Source organism: Channa argus, chromosome 5 (genome assembly GCF_033026475.1).
Source record: "Channa argus isolate prfri chromosome 5, Channa argus male v1.0, whole genome shotgun sequence".
In the NCBI taxonomy this organism is placed as follows: Eukaryota; Metazoa; Chordata; class Actinopteri; order Anabantiformes; family Channidae; genus Channa; species Channa argus.
Genome location: NC_090201.1, coordinates 13584910 through 13604322, shown reverse-complemented (window position 1 = coordinate 13604322; position 19413 = coordinate 13584910). Strand labels below are relative to the sequence as shown.

The 19413-nt window shown below is 37.3% G+C and overlaps 1 protein-coding gene across 3 annotated transcripts; it reads left to right on the top strand.

Moving 5' to 3' along the window:
* arhgef25b (Rho guanine nucleotide exchange factor (GEF) 25b) lies at window positions 1-18008 on the top strand. 3 transcript variants are annotated; one of them, XM_067503457.1, is made up of 17 exons: window positions 1-381; window positions 8539-8849; window positions 8938-9042; window positions 11201-11313; window positions 11439-11505; window positions 11616-11719; window positions 11896-11965; window positions 12744-12833; window positions 13264-13356; window positions 13812-13862; window positions 13966-14043; window positions 14145-14336; window positions 14430-14610; window positions 14697-14899; window positions 15013-15138; window positions 17122-17271; window positions 17352-18008. In XM_067503457.1, the coding sequence occupies exons 1-16, from the start codon at window positions 288-290 to the stop codon at window positions 17239-17241; spliced, it is 1998 nt and encodes a 665-aa protein (XP_067359558.1). In that variant the 5' UTR covers window positions 1-287; the 3' UTR covers window positions 17242-17271; window positions 17352-18008. The 3 variants fall into 3 exon arrangements, with proteins under 3 accessions (XP_067359558.1, XP_067359559.1, XP_067359560.1); XM_067503458.1 differs by lacking the exon at window positions 13812-13862; XM_067503459.1 differs by lacking the exon at window positions 17122-17271 and having other exon boundaries at window positions 2-381; window positions 17352-18006.
* Window positions 18009-19413: the final 1405 nt, after the last annotated feature.

Here is a 19413-nt window from a genome sequence, read left to right as displayed (position 1 = left end):
AATTTTCTCCTGCTATCTAACCACACAGAGAGAGCAGCACAGTAGTAAAGGAGGCTTTCTCTGGTGTTCTGCTGCTGTTTGTCTTCACATCATTGTGTAGTTAACAGCATTTTGGTCACAGTGGTTTTCATAGTTGGACAATGACTGTGGAGCTTTCTGCACACTTCTCCTCCTATCTCGTCTGTGGATTACCACCAGAATAGTGCGCACCCATGTTTTTATGTGTGTCCAGCCAGCACTATGCCTGCTTCTGATAGTTGTGGGTCTAGCAAGAGAAGTTGATCATCATGAGAGGGGGTCACCACGAGCAAGGATGTGGGTGTCAGCAACTGTTCAGAAAACTGATCCGTAAATGCGCCTGCTGCTTTGTCCAAGTCAGAGGTAATGTAGATGTTGCCTGTTTTCTGAATGCTGAATGAAGTCGGGACTTTTTTCTTTCCTTACTTTTTATTTTTAAGTTGTTGCAGTTAATAACTGTGGCTTGTACACAGAGTTAATAATTTCAGAAATTGCAATCCAGTGTCACCTACTCTTGGTGGCTACTCAAAGCCAGAATTATCTTGTTTAAGTTATAATAAAAAACACTGAACATGTCCCATAAAAACTAAACAAAACAATCAAAACAAAACAAAACAAAAGAAAACAAAGCCCCAATTCATTACTATTACATTTATATTTACACTTTATTAACATTTTAATTCATATTGACCATCCCTGTAATTCTGAGAGGGCATCAGCATTTGGGAGACTCAGAGGGAAAATGTAAGATTAAAACCAGAACTAAATAATACATGACTTTAGAAATGTTATCATGAATATATTAAAACCATTAACTGCTACAGCAGTTTCACAATCATTGCACTCCCTACTTTATGAACGCTTGATACTAATAATAGATAGATAATGGTTCATTTACACAAACTGGTTTCTAGTCTTACTGTGGTCCAACCTAAACTTTAATGTTGTCCTTATATTAGTATATATTTTTTTTTTATTGGTGAAGGTTTGGCTGTAAGTTGATTATTGCCCCTGAAAGTAGTTCTCAAGAACTCTGACTGTATGAAATATCTAGATATATATGTTTTTGAAACTCTTGAACAGAAAACAAGTTAGAGAGAGTTTCTTTCAAATTTTTCAAAATTGATTTACAATAAATCACAAGTAATCTCTTCTTGGAAAAATGCAATAGAAGTAGTAGCAAAAGAGCAGCCATTGAGTGATTCATGTTCCAAATAGATTAAAGGTCAGTGATGGGGTCACCTCTGGAGCTCTGTCTGCAGTGTCACTGAAACTTCTGCTGACCAACATTCCTTTCACACACAGGTTTATATTTCTATCTTTGTGAGGAAAATCATTTACATAATGCATCCCCCAGCCATCAGACCTACAACCCCCAATTTCAAAATAAGTAAAACCAAACCATATTTTATTAACAATAGAACATAAACAATATATTATATGTTGAAACTGAGAAATATAAAAATTTAATGGAAAAGCTCATTTTGAATTCTATGGCAACAACACATCTCAAAAAAGTTGGAAGAGGGCCAACAAAAGGCTGGCAAAGTAACTGGCACAAATCAAAAACAAACAGCTTTTGACAACTAATTAGGTTAATTGGCAACAGGTCAGTAACATGACTGGCTATAAAAGGAACATTTCAGAGAGGCAAAGATTGGCAGAGGTTCACCAATCTGGGACAAACTGTCCAAAAAACTTGTGGATCTTGTAGAATACAAAAAAGCCATTATTCTCTATTTGACATCACTACATGAGCTCAGGACCACTTCCAGAAATCACTGTATATGAACATGGTTCGCTGTGCAATCCACAAATGTAAGTTAAAGCTTTATCATATGAAGAAAACCCAATATGTAAACACGATCCAGAAACTCTGTTTCTGGATCAGAAACGGGCCAAATCTCAAAATGGAAAACTGTTCTGTGGTCAGATGAATCAAAATTTGAAATGGTTTTTGGAAATCATGGATGAGGAAGAGGAGAAGGACCATCCAGCTTGTTATCAGCAGATAGTTCAAAAGCCTGCATCTCTGATGTTATGGGGGGCATTAGTGTCTATGGCATGGACAGCTTACACATCTGGAAAGGCACCATCAATGCTGAAAAGTACGTAAAGGTTTTAGAGCAACATATGCTCCCATCCACACAATATCTCTTTCAAGGAAGCTCTTGCATATTTCAGCAAGACAATGCTAAACCACATACTGCATCCATCACAACAGCATGGCTATGCAGGAGAAGAGTCTGGGAGCTGAACTGGTCTTCCTGATGTCCAGACTTTTCACCAATAGAAAACATTTGGCACATCATGAAACAAAAAATCTGGCAATAAAAGCCCAGGACTGTTGATCTGCATCAGACAAGAATGAGACAACATTCCTCTTATAAACTCCTCACTTCCGAAACATTTACGGACAGTAGTTATGAGAGGAGTGGATGCTACACAATGGTTTCAAAACATTTTTGAGATGTGTTGCTGCCATCAAATTCAAAATTAGCTAATATTTTCCATGAAATGGTAAAATGTCTCAGTTTCAACATCTGATAAGTTGTTTATGTTCTATTGCGAATAAACTATGGGTTGATGAGATTTGCAAATCATTGCATTCTATTTTTTATATACGTTTAAACTTTCAATTAAATTTTATTCAATTCAACTTTATTTATATAGCACAAATTCACAACAAAGTAATCTCAAGGCACTTTACAGAATAAAGTCAAGACTATAAAGATGTATAGAGAGAACCATTCCCCTTGAGCAAGCCCTAGGCAACAGTGGAGAGGAAAAACTCCCTTAACCGGAGAAACCTCCAGCAGAACCAGGCTCAGGGTGGGGGGCCATCTGCCTTGACTGGTTGGGATTAGTTAAAAGTGGAGAGAGAAAAGAAAAGACCAACAAAAAGTAAAAGGCAATCCTCCCAATATCCTCCCAACTTTTTTGAATTGGGGTTGTAAATACTAAACCCTAACCAGGCTAGATTGAGGTGGTTTGGATGTGAATATATCGGTAGAAGGATGCTATGGTTGGAGATTCCAGGCAGGAGGTCTAGAGGAAGACCAAAGAGGAGATTTAAACCTTGTCACCCACCCCCTGGTCTAAACAAGAAAAACACAATGAGATAAGATCAAGTTTTTGTTATTTGACATTATAAGATATTACGAGACACAGAATAGATATTTGTGTCTGTTGAATAAGACAGCATCAGCTTTAAATTACGGCAACTTTACTTTTTTTCTGCTATTGTCCATTGATTATTTGGCATACTACTGCTGCATCACTCTTTTGAAAGCCCCACATGTTTCTCCAGATTAAAGTTACAGAGTGCAACCTAACCTAACACTACTTTGAGACTCAGAGTCAGTCCTCCCTGCTTTGATACCATGCCATGCTTTGCACAGCCCTTCAAGTTTAGCCATACATAACAAAAATGCTACAAGTCTTACTAAAAAAGCAGAAACAGGTGCTCTTCTCTGATTGATCAGAAGGGCAAGCCTCGCACAAAAACTTGCATTGCTGCCAGTGCTGTCTGGGTCTGACCTCACAGGTTGCTTTGAAAACACCTGTCCACATTCAGATAAGATGGAATAACTTTAAAATGCTGCAAAATGTAGCTTTAATAATAAAGAGATAGAAATCCTTAACAGAAATCTTTTTCCCTGGTAAGTACTATTCAGATCATACTTCCGTCATTACTGACTTTATAAGATCAACAAAGTTGTTAGTTTTAGACTTGAGAACAAATGTTCACTTCTTTTCAATAACTTGTCCAATGGTTTAACCCCATAGTGCATATCTGACCTACTTTTTCAGTATGGATCTGTTTTCTTATGCGTTTGATTAGCTTGCAGTGTCAGACAGATTTATTTGGTTGTCTACAACTGTGTGTAAAGTATGTTCTGCACACCTCTGTGCACTATTTCTTTTTCCTTTTGTTTTTAATATGAAGCACATTCAATTCCTATCTGGAAGAAAATGTGCTATATAAATAAGTTTGTTTTGCCTTTGCTTTGCAGATTTCTTCACTCTTTATACTTCAATTGAATTACACGAGAAGTAATCATTTTTAGTGATATATTCATAAATGTAATTTTATGTCACTTTTTATGCATTAAGCACGTTTTGTTAATCCATATGTGACAATGGGCAAAAACAGTTTTATACCAAACTTTTAGATAGAGTATTTACAGTACTATGTCCGTTTTGTAATATTTAATTAGTTTGACTGCTGTTTAGTATAGGTATATGTATGATAGCATAAATTGAAGCTTGTTTCCTTAATCTGTACTGCTGCAATACTGTGAAACTGTTTCAGAGGAAAGACAGCTGTATGCAGACATATCTGAACATGCTCTGGCACATAAACATGTCCCATCACTGCCCTGACCTTTAAATCCCATTTTTCCAGTTTGTCTTGAAATGATTAGCAGAGCTCCTCTCTGGGCTAATCTGCACTGACAGACCCTGCAAATAGACCTTAGAAATGTGAAAATGAAAACACCCTTGTGTTAAGATGCCTTATATTCTCACCTTTGCTTACAAAGGTTAATAGACATCTGACACTTTTTGGGATACAAATTGCATATGCCATGTGATGTCAGTATTGCTATTATATAAGGTGTTTTAAAACATTTTGTCTGTGAGTCTGTGAATGGGTTTGATTCTTGTTTGTAGATAGGCATTCATACTCAGGATAGCATCAGTTCTCTTTCTTTTAAAGGTTGTTTCTTCTTTCATACTTTTTCAATTTTGTGACTACAGGAAAAATTTTATTTTACTGTGGCGTCTTCATTTTCAAGCATTGTTCTTTTGTGGTTTGGTGCTTTTCCTTTGTCACTTTGTGATCTTCCTCTACCTCCTGTGATGACTTTCCTCTTGTAAGACCTTCAGTATGCTGTTTCTCTTTTTTGGCAATATGTCCAATAGCTATTTATAAATTCAGATAGAAAAACACCTCCAGATATAGTATGTTTGGGATACTTGCATGGAAATCTACTTAAATGTCCTGCCAACAACCACCTCGCTGTTTCAGTAACGTACATGACTAATAATCCATTAGCCCACTAATGTGAGAGGTCATCACTGCCAGTATGTGAAGAAATAAATGTGGTGATGAACAAGCACGAAAGTGTTTAGTTACACAGAACATCTACTTATGCAGTAGTTCACAGTACTCTTACCTAACTGCAGAAAAGGCTGGTTGATCTGGTTTGAACTTGATTGGCATTATCGTGTACAGTTAACCAGTTTGGGCCAGATGCATAAAACTTTTTGTAGATTAAGGACTAAAAGTGTAAGCACAAACACAGAAATACGTAAACACATTTTTGCCAGATTTTGTAGAATTAAACATATGCTTACTTAGAAAACAACTAATCACTGTTCTTATATTAGATCAAGAAGAATTATGCATTCAAACATTAAAATTTTACAAAAGAAAAGGCAAAAAAACAAACTAGTGACAGATTCTCACAGAATTGGCAGTTCAAGATCAAGAGATTTTCACATTTTGTTCTCCAACAACAATACAATATATAGCCAATATTGTGGGACATTACTGTGGTTTATGCACACTAAGATCAAGTGATTATCAACTGTTCAGATCAGATTGTGTTTTAACCTTGAGCCCCATTATGCATCTTTGTCTGTTTAACCATTTTCCTTTGACTTTTCAGTAGCTGTACCTGTAATGTAATCTGGTACACCCTTGGTATAACTGCTGATGTGGAAGGGGCTGTTTAGTTGTTTTGCCAGTCTTTTTGACAGGGTTTTTTTTCTTGGCAGTATAACAGGAAAAAAGTAGATCCTTTAAGTGCAAAATAACTGGAATTGACTGCAATAATGATTTCATTCATCAAGATCCTCATTTATGACACACGAACAATAATCATCCCCTTCATCTATGTAAAACACAAATTAAGGTCTGGCATGATGCAAAACTGTAGTCATGCTTTCAATTGAAAAAGTTTCAACATGCTGTTTGACTCCAGAAGTATATTGATAGTTCCTGCTGTGGCTATATAACCATTTATGGGACCGAGTGGGGAAAAATCTAGTTAACTGTCAACCATCTGCACTGCAAGAGTGAGAGAGAGTGAGAGCAAGAGCAAGAGACCACCACCCCATCTATCATGTGAAGTAGGTCATGAAAGCAGCACTAACATACCATACACTACAATAATGATCTTCTCTTTTGAGTATGATGTAAAAACAATTTCAGCTTTTATTCAAAAAGTGCATTCATATGGGTAATATTCACCAACTGCATCTACTGCTGTGATTTCTTGGTGGTTCAAATTAATTGTTAAATCACATCATATTGTAGATTACTGCCACTTTACATGTAAAAGGAAATGACTTAACAAAGTTTGTTAAAATTAGCATCTCAGACATTTTTCAGAAAGAATTTTTCAAAAGGCGGAGAGCAGAGCTTAAACTTATGTTTTAACAGAAAAATTAAGAATACATCTTAGCATCCGCATAGTACATGTGTGGATAAGGAGAATAAACCTGAAGTGATATCTTTTTATTTTTTTATTTTTATAGTGTTTTTTAAAGTAAATTAATTGTCTAATACAGTGTGAAGAAGTCAACATTTATAAACAGACCTGACTAAAACACTAATACCATTCAATGTTATTTAAAAATACTTCTCAACTTCAGCAGCAGGTTAGGTTCCACCCACACAAATCAAGCTACAGTGTAGCTCAATTTTCTGACAGAGTTTGTCACTCTGACTTGTCAGAGTGACTGACAAGTCACAAAAATCATCACAAGTAATACTAAAGATTCAAATGTAATACATAATTTGGATAATTAACACTCCCCTGCTTGCAAGGGTACATTCACAGTGTGCATGCTTGCACGCACTTCCGACACTTCCTGCAGTAGGAATGGGTGTCCAGTTGTTGCCCTGTTGGAAAAAATAGATTACATAAGCATCTTAAACAAACATGACAAGCTGAGTCGTTTATCCCAGCGGTCACAACACAATAATGCACCATTAAGGGTAATGTGGGGGGAAAGTGTTAATGTATTTTCAGAAGAACCTATAACGGTACTTGTACTCACTGATGGTGAGATAGTTGATAGGGGCCCTGCGCGACCTGACCTTGTTTGTAAGAAGTGATTCTGTTTAAATTTTAATGTCTATTCTTACTGTGTTTGTGTCACACAGTTGAAGATATAGTTGGCAACACCTGTGTGACATCTTATAATGCTTTCAGATTTTTTGCGTCTTTCATTATAGTGGGTGGAAATTGACAATATCTTAATAAATCTTGGATGAATACAGATATGTCTGGTCTCCAGATGATGATTCTTGAATGATGTTTTTGATTTTTCCTTGGAGCACCACCTTGAGGTTTTCACCGTGTGTATGTGCACTAAGATAGTAATTTACACAAATCTGTTTTTAAAAGGTTTTATTTCAGCCTATTTTATGATAAGATTGATCTAAAAGATAATCACACTATCCCAACTGTGCGTTGGCTCAGCCCTTACCCTAAGAATTACCAGATAAACACTCTTCCTCTGTCAAGCATACTCCCAGACCCTCCTCCCCTACTTCTAAATCATCCCAGTGGTGTGTTTGTGTTGTTCACACAACCAAACAGTGATTTAGTTTAATTGCAGTCTTATTTGAATCAAGCCAAAATTAATGTCTGGATCAGACACTTTTGGTGAAGATCTGACCCAGATTTTTACTGGCTGCTTGAAAACTGGTTATTATCATTACAGCTTACATAAATGTGCTGACAGGCAATAGTGGCTTCTGGGAATAGTCCAAAATGACAGCGTGGGGGCTCCTGAAATATTCCACTTTACTACTGTCAGCAAACAGAGTGTAGAGTTAATGTTAGGGTGCTTGATTAAAACAATCTGGTGGAGGATTAGGTACCAGTTTCCACAGTGTAGTGACTAAAAGCTGGAAAAGAGATCCAGCTGTAGCATGAAAGGTTCCAGAATCAGAGCGGTTGTGACTGACTTTACACAGTGTGCTGCTAAATGGAAAAAGACATTTGAGTAAATGCTTCATTCTGTAGCTTTATTTTATTTGAAAAGTTACATGCATACATGCAGAATCACCGTTACTGAGATAAAGTTTTGGAGTTACCGCATGAAAAATGTAATAATGTGATTTCATGTGTCTTAACCTTGTGTCATTATGTTCCAGTGCAGGTTTCAGTCTGCTGCTCACAGACTGCGGATTGAAAGATCTAATTTGTGATAAAAGATCTGTTTTTATTTATGATCTTTAAAGACCAGTAGTACAGTAGCTGCAGCCACTAAACATTTACATTTTACATTTACATTTAGTCATTTAGCAGACGCTTTTATCCAAAGCGACTTACAAGTGAAGTACAAGGCAGCAAAACATAAAGCTAGGACCTAAAACAGGAATTTGAACCTTTTTGGGGAGAAATTTCTCTGCAGGCCTAACCTAACCTGACAGGATGTACCACACAATTATCTTCTGTACTTTAACCTAATATTTTATCTCTGACTTTCTCTCTGTAGCAGAGACATATTCTGTTGCGAGCAGTGACAGCAGCACCACACCATCGGTTGGTTCAGTGCCCCACCGGAGCTCAGGTAGTTCCAGCCCCTGCTCACAGTCCCCATCTGGAGGATCACAACACCCTGTCAGTGCCCTTAAGAAATGGTTCACTAATCCTGTACGCAGGCACTCTGATGCCAAAGGAGGAGTGAGAAAATCTGAGAAGGAGCTTTGCAGGACACACAGAAAAAGTAAAGATCACCAAAGTAAAGATCAGCCAAGTCCTGTGGAACAGCACGACCACTACACCAACCTCCCCTCTGTAAACATGGTGAGGCCTCACTTTAAATGTGCGGAATTATTCATTATGGGAAAACACCTTTCATCTGTTTCTAATGGGTGTTTACTTTTGTCTACAGGTGTGGAAAAATGGTGTGTTGAGTCCTGCAGCTCCCTCCCCGATACAGTCGTCTCACCAGAACTACTTATCTGAACTCCTGCAAGGCAGACACACACCAACTCAGGTAATGTCTCTATTCTGTTCTTTTATAGTCAGTTCTATAATCTCCTCTTACTTGTTCTGGTAAAGTCAGTAATATATTATCAAATTCAGTCCATTCCTTTTAATTAACCTTTTTCCAGAGCCCATGCAGTGCTGCATGAGGGCCAAAAGATCACAGCCATTCAGGACTAGTTTTAACCTTGTCCCTTATTTTTGCTTATATTACACTACAGCTGTGGTACATAAAAGCTGGGAGACTAACGATAATACATACAAGTGAAAATGAGACATTGTATAAAGAGTACTTTTTATCTCACAAGGGCATTTATCTAAAGAATTTGAGTAGAATTTCAATATTTGATTAACCTAAAGAGAAAAGCCAAACATTCACAAATTAATCACTCCATTCACAGCAACTTTGAGTTTTTTCACTGGAGATTTTATCATCTTATTTCTCATAAGAATTTATAAATTAATGAAACACAAACAATCAAAATTCAAAGCAACTCACAGTCAAACTGTGAATCATAAACATTCATTGTGCCAAATAAATTGACCATTATTTCATATTTTGTAACATATTTACTATGTGTGCACACATGACCACATAAACCTTACCCCGTATGCTTTTTGAAAGGCTCTGGTGAATGTAGCCATTCCTGTCAGCTTTTCTAGACAGCATCTGGAAGTTATCAGCTAGCCAAGGTGTCTGCAAATGGCTACATCGGGGTCAGGGTTGAGGGTGAGGAGTGTCCTTTAAAAGTAAGAAGAAGTTAGAGAAGTAGACCTGTGGATGTAGAGCTGTTCTTTAATTTACAGATATTCATTTTAATTTTACATAACAGATACCCAGACAGGCAATGAAACAGTACTTTCATAAATCCACATTGCTTGATAAATGATTGTCCTCACTTTCAACTTTCTCAACCCAAACGCCTTTTTGAACCTTTTTATTAAACACCTTAAGCTTTAGAGGTGCTGTTATGAGGATTTGGTTACATTTGGACAGAGCGAGGCTCACAGGTTTTTTTCTTTTTTAAGTCTTTATACTAAGCTAAGTTTACCACTTGCTCTCCGCAGCTACATATTTAAGTTACACACATAAGAGCAGCAGTGATCCTCTTGACATGAAAGCAAATGTATTTCCCAAATTCTTTTAACTTTCTCATTGGTTTCAATGTAGCTAATTGACTTCTAGCTGTTGAATTTTTGCTGAACACGAGCCACATTAAGTTATGCCCAGTAGTTTTTGAAAATTTTAGAGTTTGAATTAGCCTCAGATATTTTTCATAGGCATAATGTGTGAGGCTGCTGGGTGAAAAGTTAAACAGTCAACGTAGACTTCGACTCAGACTTAGAAAATAGAAAACTCTGACACTGAAAAAAGTGCATATATGACCTAAAAACTGCTATGCACAGGGATTATCATCCAGTGGATGGAGGCAGGGAACAAAATATGAGGAGAGTACAGTATGTCAAGAGGATTATAATCAAATTCACATTAGATTATGCTGCTTTCAGACGATGGGTGATACTTGTTATATAACAACACACCACAGCCTGGTCAGCTTACACCACAGTTTATTATATGATTTCACAAATTGTAGAGAAGCTGCAGTATTCACTGTCATCCATCAAGCCCGGTTCTGCTTTTTCAAATTTTACTGCCCAGTATTGCCCACAGCACACACATTGAAAAGTGATTATTAACTGTCGACAGTCAAAGTGCTGGTTCAAACTAGTTTATGTACAGTTAGAAAATCCATTAATTTTTTCCTTTTATTTCCCATTATTAACCAAGATTTCAAGGGGTCATATGGTGAATCTGAGGTGTTGCTGTTTAATGGGAGATAAACATTACACAAGTATTTACTTTTTACATATCCTAGTATTTTTCTTTTTAGATTATTTGACCTCTTTTGGCCTCAAATGGTTATTTAAATTAGAATATCTGAAGTTTAAATAGAAAATGTATTTTGTGGAACTGTGAACAACTTATATATTTATGAAATATGACATAGAATGCCAAGCCAACAAAAACAAATAGTTCATGTTTATTAATAGAGGTAATATTATTTGTATTGTCCAAATACCCAAATTATATCTGTACACAACAGTACCTTTGACAGACTGTCATAACCTCTTACATGATAGCAGTATTGTCTTGTTTGTGTGTTTAGAGTCAAAAATCCAGTGTCACAAGTCTCCAGGATGGCTGTAGTGTGACTGATAGTCATTGGTCGGCTTCAGCTGATAGTGAGGAGGAGAGAAGCATTGCCTTAGAGAAGAGCATGTAGGTGTCAAACTCTCCCTCTAACACACAGATATCATATATTTTTTGCAAAAGAATTAAATAAGCGATTGTTATTGTGACTTATTTTACTGTATTTGTTGTGACACTGTTTTTACATCTCCCAGATATGTGCTGACAGAGCTGATAGAGACAGAGAGGTTGTATGTGGAAGATCTCAGACAAATAGTACAGGTGTGTTTCTCTTAAACCTTTCAAATCCACTATTTTTGACATGCAGGAGATGCCTTTTAACTACAGAGGTTTTATATATACATGTATTGTATGTGTGTGTGTGTGTTTAGGGCTACATGGCAACCATGGCTGATCAGGGAGTTCCAGAGGATATGAAAGGGAAGGACAGGATTGTTTTTGGAAACATCCACCAGATCTATGACTGGCATAAGGAGTGAGTCAGATATAATTTTTCCTATGATTATTTTCTCTGAACTTAGTCATTTTTCTGAATGCGTCATGTTTTATGACTGTTTGCATGTGTGACATTTCTCCTCTGCTGTTTTTCTGCCTGTGTGTTTTTTTGGTATATTTGTTCTTGCCTGACCCTCACTGTGTTATGTCACACAGTTATTTCCTGGGAGAGCTGGAAAAATGTGTGGGTGAGCCAGACAGCTTGGCCCAACTCTTCATCAAACATGTGAGTCTAAAGATCAATGAACAGCAAATGCATATGAGATGTTTCTTTTTTTCATTTTCTGCATGTTTGGCTGAAGGTTGCGGCCAACTTACAGATCAGGCTTCTGACTGTGTGTCAATTTGGATTCCTGACATCCAGATGTGCCTTCATCTTGCAGATTGGTTGTCTGCTGCTGGATCTGCTGTAAAAAATATCTTGTAATCACTTTAGTTTCACTCAACAGCTTTCTAAGTTGACAGAGCTAAACGTGCTGCGCACACAGTGTGAATGTGAATAGATTTACAGATGTCAGAGCTTTTACAGAGCTTAGTGTTTACCCCCACTACATGTATGAACTTAGCTTTTCACACTTGAGACTTTTTAATCCCAGATTAAAAACACGTCTCTGCAAATTGGTCCAACTGAAGCATCAGGCACAAAATACCTATTAAATTGAATGGTATTGGTTCAATTTGAAAATGATAACTCACAGGAACATAAACATATTAGTATCACATAATTTTGCTACAGAAGGAGGTTAAAGTACTAGGGAAAACAATGGAAAAAGTGTTTTGTTTTTTGGGGGGTTTTGATTTTTCAGTTTAGCTTCTCTATGCTACTTTATCAGCATGGTGCTTAATTAATCCATTGCAAATTAGATGATTGAACCATTCAATGGAATTGTTTAATGAGGCAGAATTCCAAAAAAACCCCTCCAAAACACAACTTTACTCAACTCCTTAAAGACATTATTTAGAATAATATTTACAAAAACTTATTCCCTGTGTTACACTTGCAGGAACGACGTCTTCACATGTACGTGGTTTACTGTCAGAACAAACCCAAGTCAGAGCACATTGTCTCAGAGTACATTGAGACCTACTTTGAGGTGAGTATAATTTTAGACAGTAGATTTGACTAGATTTCACCTCAAGACTTTCTCAAAAAGCACAGCGGTGGAGGGATTAGTGGTGCTGGTGGTTCAAATCCTTGGCCAGCTGCAATCTTTGTGTTTGGAGTTTGCATGTTGTCCTTTCACTTGTGTGGTTTTCCTCTGAGTACTCCAGTTTCCTCCCACAGTCCAAAGACATGCATGTTAGATTAACTGGTAAATCTAAATTAACTGTATGAATGCGAATGGCTGTCTTTCTGTGTATGTCGCTATGTGTTGGCCCTGAGATGGACTAGAGGTGAACCCCGCTTCTCACCCAATGACACCTAGGATAGGCTCCAGCCCCCCACGAACATAGATAGAATAAGTGGTTACAGGTAATGATGGATGGACTTTCTTGCACTTGTACTTCTTTTCCATGTGACAGGATCTCAGGCAGCAGCTGGGTCACAGGCTGCAGCTTAATGACCTGCTCATCAAACCTGTTCAAAGGATCATGAAATATCAGCTTCTGTTGAAGGTTTGCACCTTACATGACATTCCAAAGCATTAAGTCTGCGTGTTAAAATTATAATAAACCATTGATCGAGTAATGGGCTTCTCAGTTTGTAAATATCCATTATCAGAACTTAATATAAAATAAAAAATATAATATAATATTAATATTCATTTTAATTTTAAAGCAGATATATAGTAAAAGATTCATTCCATTCCATCCATTCCATTCATTCCAAAGATTCAAGCCATCAATTACAGTTTATATTAATTTCTTAGCAATTATTCCCTTTTTTCCAAAATAGGTTGGAGATATTTTGGGAAGAGATGGTGTATATTGAAAAGTAAAAAACATATAAAACTTGATTTAAATTAATGGATTTAATTTTGCCAAAAATATACAATGTAACAGGTTTATTAAAATTACATCATGAAAAAGCTACTTTCCTATGAAAACCTAAATAAAATTTTCACCCTCAGGACTTCCTGAAGTACTATAGTAAAGCAGGGAAGGATGTAGAGGAGCTGGAGGTACACACTCGTTTTGTAAATACAATAAGCTGTATTCTAAAAATGTATGTATCAAACATTAACTTTCGCACCAAACTCTCCCCTATTCATTTTTCTCAAACAGAGGGCTGTGGAGGTGATGTGTTTTGTGCCAAAACGATGTAATGATATGATGAACGTGGGCAGGCTCCAAGGTTTTGAGGTGAGCAACTTCAGTCTTTTTTTCATCATCATGTATTGCATGTATGCATCCAGGGTTGTCTGCTGCCTATCACAGTGTTTGTGACACACATACTGTTTCAGGGAAAAATCACTGCTCAGGGGAAGCTGCTCCAGCAGGATACCTTTTCTGTCAGTGAACAGGAAAATGGAGTCCTGTCTAGAGCCAGGGAAAGGCGAGTCTTCTTGTTTGAGCAGCTGGTTATCTTCAGCGAGCCAATTGATAAGAAAAAAGGGTTCTCCTTGCCAGGGTACACTTTCAAAAACAGCATCAAGGTCAAGTGAATGCTACGTTTAAGTATGTTTTTATCTTTAGTTTGGTGTATTTTTCGGAGCGTTTAACACGGCTCCTTACTGTGTGTTCTGCAGGTCAGCTGTTTAGGTGTGGAGAAGCTGTGTGAAGAAGATCCTTGCTGTCTTGTCCTGACCTCCCGGGGGACTGACGGCAGCTTGACACGCTTCATCATGCAGGCATCATCACTGGAAATACTGCAAGCTTGGCTCAGCGATGTGGTTCAGATCTTGGAGAGTCAGAGGAACTTCCTTAATGGTGCCAGAGCTTAGTGTTTCTTCAATACAATTGGAGACACAAAAGGTGCATCAGAGTAATGTGACCTCTCTTCCTGTCTGTTGTAGCTCTCCAGTCCCCAATCGAGTACCAGCGCAAGGAAAACAAGTCACACAGTCTTGGCAGGAACATGAAGTATCCAACTGCGTCAGCATCTGGCCTGCGACCTCGCTCCTCAGCATCCATGGACCGACGTAAGCAGCCCTGCCTGGTGTCTTACAACACCTCCCTGCCCTCACTGCATCTGCCTAAACAAGACCTGGCCACAAAGGTGATGAGCATACAGCAACACTTAATTTTACGTAACAAATGTGTGTAAAATCATGCATCTCTATTCCTCTCTCTCTCTGGTATTTTCTTAATGTAATTTCTCTCTGTTTTAAGGTTTCTAACCCTTCAGATGTGAGACCTCAAGCAGTCCGCTGTCCACTTTCCATCCATCAGCAGGTAGTGAAGCACGACTCTGAGACGTCAAATGGCCTTGCACCGTGCAGCCCGAACAGCATGCAGGTATCAGCTCACTTATACATTTACACAGCTTAAAAACAGATTTTAATTCTTAGGTTGAACAAGTAACACTAAAGTGTAAAGTAAGATTATTTTTTTCAATTACTGCTCCTACACTTTTTTACATTATTGCTTTCAATATTCGTTGTTGACTAATTTTTGTTAGTCTGGCCAAACTGCAGAACACACTGTGAAAAGGTTAGTTAGTTACAATGAACAGGTTGCTGAAGTTTTTTTCAAATGAGTTCCTTATCATAAGGCTAAGAGACCAAATGTGTTTCATTATTAATCAATTTAAAGCTTAAGGAGTAGAAAATCATGATTTTACTGATCTCCAAATAAACCTATAACTTCTCTGATAGACAAGTGACTAGGTTGCATCAGTGATGTCACTGCTGGCAGTCAAATGCCTCAAACATACCTAATTTTTATTTTAGTAAAACCAAACAGAACTAGGATGTACTTAGGTGAACAATAAAGTGGAGAGTGGTGTTGAAGTTTTACATTGTAGCCAGCCAGTAGCCATCCTAACATATTTAGTTAATTTTATTCACTTACCAACAATATGCACTTCTTAGTAGTTTTCATCAAGTTAGAGGTAACTACGGGGCAAACAAACTAATTTATTAATTTTCATTTATGGGTGAAGCTTTCTTAAAACAATCAAGTACAGTACCAACAAATAAGCCACTACACCAGTAGTAGGCCACTAGTCACAAAAAGGTGGCTGGTCTGCCACAAAAGTTTGCAGGTAACTGTTAATGTGGTCAAAGCACCCTGGTGCAATTCATCAACACCATTAACCTCTGGGAAGGCTTTCCACGAGGTTTAGGAGTGTGTTTATGAAATACATACATAGTCTTTATGGACCTTGCTTTGTGCACCTGAATTCATTTATTTGGATGGGTGAGTGAATACTTTTGGCAATATAGTGTATGTATATATGTGTGTGTGTATATATGTATGTATATATATATATATATATATATATATATATATATATATATATATATATATATATATATATATATATATATATATATATATATATATATATATATATATATATATATATATATATATATATATATATATATATATATATATATATATATGGGTTGTGTCTTGCCCTTGTGTATATGTCTACATACACTACACTACGGCTATATGCCTACACAGTAGACATGTAGCCGGGACCAGGGTCCACTGACCATGTGGCCTGTGGACAACTGCCTTACCAACTGAAAAATACCACATTTCTATGTGAGATATCTGCTAAGTCCTGTACACAGTATAGATTCAGTCACTGTGTTTTAAATTAATTGGTGGAAAAGATCAGATTGCTGGCCCTGCTAGTTCTGTTGTGTCAGCCAGAAGCTGCTTGTTGTCATCATCACTGGTAATGAAGGGAAATGACTCTCAGGCTTGCCTTTGTCAAATATCCTGTTGTTGTTTCTGGATAGATTTAAAAACTTGGTACACCTAATCTGTAGCCAGTGTCATTCAGTCATCCAGGTTACTGACCTGCTTTTTTATCTAATTCACTCAGACTTCCACCAAAACCAGAGATGGTTTGAACACTGTGCTGTTACTACCCCACAAAGTATTTTCAAAAAGTCACTCTCGTGTTCTTGACGTCTGTCTTTGCGTTTTTGGATCAGCAATAGTTCCATCCTGCTTGGGTGTACATGAACAAACAGGTTACCTATGTACATACAATCCTTTTGTCCGTGGTACTGATTCCTCATCCCACTTTTGTTAGACATGTACAGTAAGCTCAGTGTCTTTCTGAACAGCATGACTTGATACTCTTGATAGTTGACATTCCTGTGACTGTGAAGGTAAGGTCCTCTGCAAGTTTTTTAATGGATCAACTTAAGATAGAAATAACAAAAAGTTGCATTAATCAATACTGTATTTCTAACAATTTGTTGTGAAAAGGATCACTTATAGTGAAAATCCACCTTACTTCATCTCTCTTTGCAGCTCTTTGCAGCTCCGTCAGTGCTTCATGTTTCAGATGATTTTTGTGGTTGTCTGTTCCTCAACTTTATCACACTCCTCTTTATGTTCAACCATGGGATTGGACTGCTTTCTGTTAAATAATCTAAGTACTAGGTCATAATTGGGAATTAGGTGTGTAATCTCTTGCAATTTACACAGTAAAATATTTATTTTATTTATTGTTTATGTTTAATCTATTTTTTTTCTCTCAGGTCATAACTTCCAGTTTCCAGGTGACTACTTTCAATAAGGGTGAGGATGACACATGAATCTGCTTTAGCCCTTTGGACTGAGTCAGATTGCTCTGTCGGCACTGTTTGTTTTACTCTTGTACAGATGTCACAAAGGTCTCAGTGACCCGATTTCTATCTATGTTTTCCTTCGATGGATATTGTTTAATCAATTTGGTTTGATCGAGTGCAAAGATGAGATGAAATTTATGAAAATCTGATTTTGAGGCACCAGAGACTTTACTGTAAACTGTATATGTAAACATTTCTTATTTCTTCCATTGAAAATAACTTGACTTCCCTTTATTCCCTAAGGATCTGGGCTCTTAAATCCCTTAAAAGTTATAAATGGTTTCCTAAAACCACGATATGCTTGAATTAACTGTGGGATCTGAATTCATGTGAGTTGTGACGTATGTCTGTACTTTCCCTGCAGATCAGCAAAATAGCTTTGTGTTTCCCTTTTGTTGGGTTATTTTAACCCAGCCATTGTAAGAGTTTTATCTGAAATAAACACATCATAATTAAGCATTAAGAGGAAAAGGGAACAGAGAAAAAACAGAGTTGCTCATCTGTCAATGTCATCTTGAATGTCATCATATCCTGATACAAAGAATTAAAGAAGAATTCTCTTAAAATATTTGTCATCAGTGTTTTCCTAAATATCTCTAAAGACGCACAAGTAGCTGCTTATAACATTTCCACGTTTCTCATTAATGGACAAATTGCTCTCTATGACTTAGCCCAAGGAAACCCAGACTACAAGAAATAGGTCTCTTTGTGGTGGTTTTCTATTACTTAGTGGTTATCTTGTGTCACTTTGTAGATGTTTGAATGATCTTAGAAGTCACATGCTAAACTGACACAGGACCAGGCGGTTTCCCCAATCAGTAATCTATCAATGTTCCCATGACTCTTGTAGATAAATAAAACTGTACACATTCAACAATGCAAAGGCACAGCTTCTAGTTGTTGGAAACCATGAATGGCTGAAATATCTGCTGTTGCCACACTTTACTTAAATCACCAATGTGTGATGCTTTAGTTACAACATGGAAACAAGATACTTAGATTTACCAAATGCATTGTACCCAGTGGCGATCTTAAAGCCTGCTGGGGCCTCTCCTAGAATGATAACTCCTCTTCATTTTCACCAGCTGGTTTTCGTTGTTTCCTTAGATCTGTTTGTTTTCACTGAATCATGCAAACTTTGCACACAGTCAGTGCTGTACATAGTTTAACTCTTGTCAGCCCTCTGGGGCCCCCTACTGGCCTGGGGCCCCAAGCAGTTGCCTGCCATTGCCTGCTGACACGGACTGCCTCTGTATATTTTATTATGTTGGTCTCTGTCAGAGTCCCTCCTTGCACCCACATCACCATATTATAATTTACAGACTATCTAAATGTATTTCTTTGCTTTCATTTTGTTCTTACACGGATGCTTGTTTCTGCTGATATATGTATTTGTATTTGCAGCAATCAATTCAGACTGCTTTGGTCCAAAATTTCTTCACATTACAACCGGGAACCTGTTGTTTTACAACTATCTCTAGTGGAGAAATATTAGAACTTCATGTGTTTTACTTTTGATTGCTGATTCACAGTGTGTTGAATCGATAATGAACCCACATGGAAGTTTTTATATTATGAATAATTATCTTAAAGGACATGTGACACAGGACTATCAGGCAGGATCATGCAGGAGTGAGGACAAAACAACATACTATTTTTAACAGTCTTTAAATGGCGGAGATCGAACGATCAGTAACCTCCCTGCTGGCTGCTGTTCCTCTCCAAATATTAAAGCAAAAGGTCCTGTTTGCACCTTTGCCATGGTTGATGTGGATCCACTGGAATTTTTGAAAGGCCTTCAGACAATAGGCTTCCTGGAACACATTGTCACTGGTGCTTGTTTGTGCCAAACCCCATTAGACCTATGGAACAGTGTAAATGAATAATGGTCCATTCTTCATTTACACTGTGCTTTAGTGCAAGTGCAGTTGGAGACTCCTGCTATCGCCACACAATGCCTCATTTGACACCA

What these genes read in the sequence shown, in the direction of transcription:
- arhgef25b (XM_067503457.1), top strand. Translation starts at nt 288, where the DNA reads ATGAGAGGGGGTCACCACGAGCAAGGATGTGGGTGTCAGCAACTGTTC. An exon ending in ATCTCAGACAAATAGTACAG is followed by an intron (nt 11,506 to 11,615) that starts GTGTGTTTCTCT and finishes GTGTGTGTTTAG; the next exon opens with GGCTACATGGCAACCATGGC. An exon ending in CTTTCAAAAACAGCATCAAG is followed by an intron (nt 14,337 to 14,429) that starts GTCAAGTGAATG and finishes TGTGTTCTGCAG; the next exon opens with GTCAGCTGTTTAGGTGTGGA.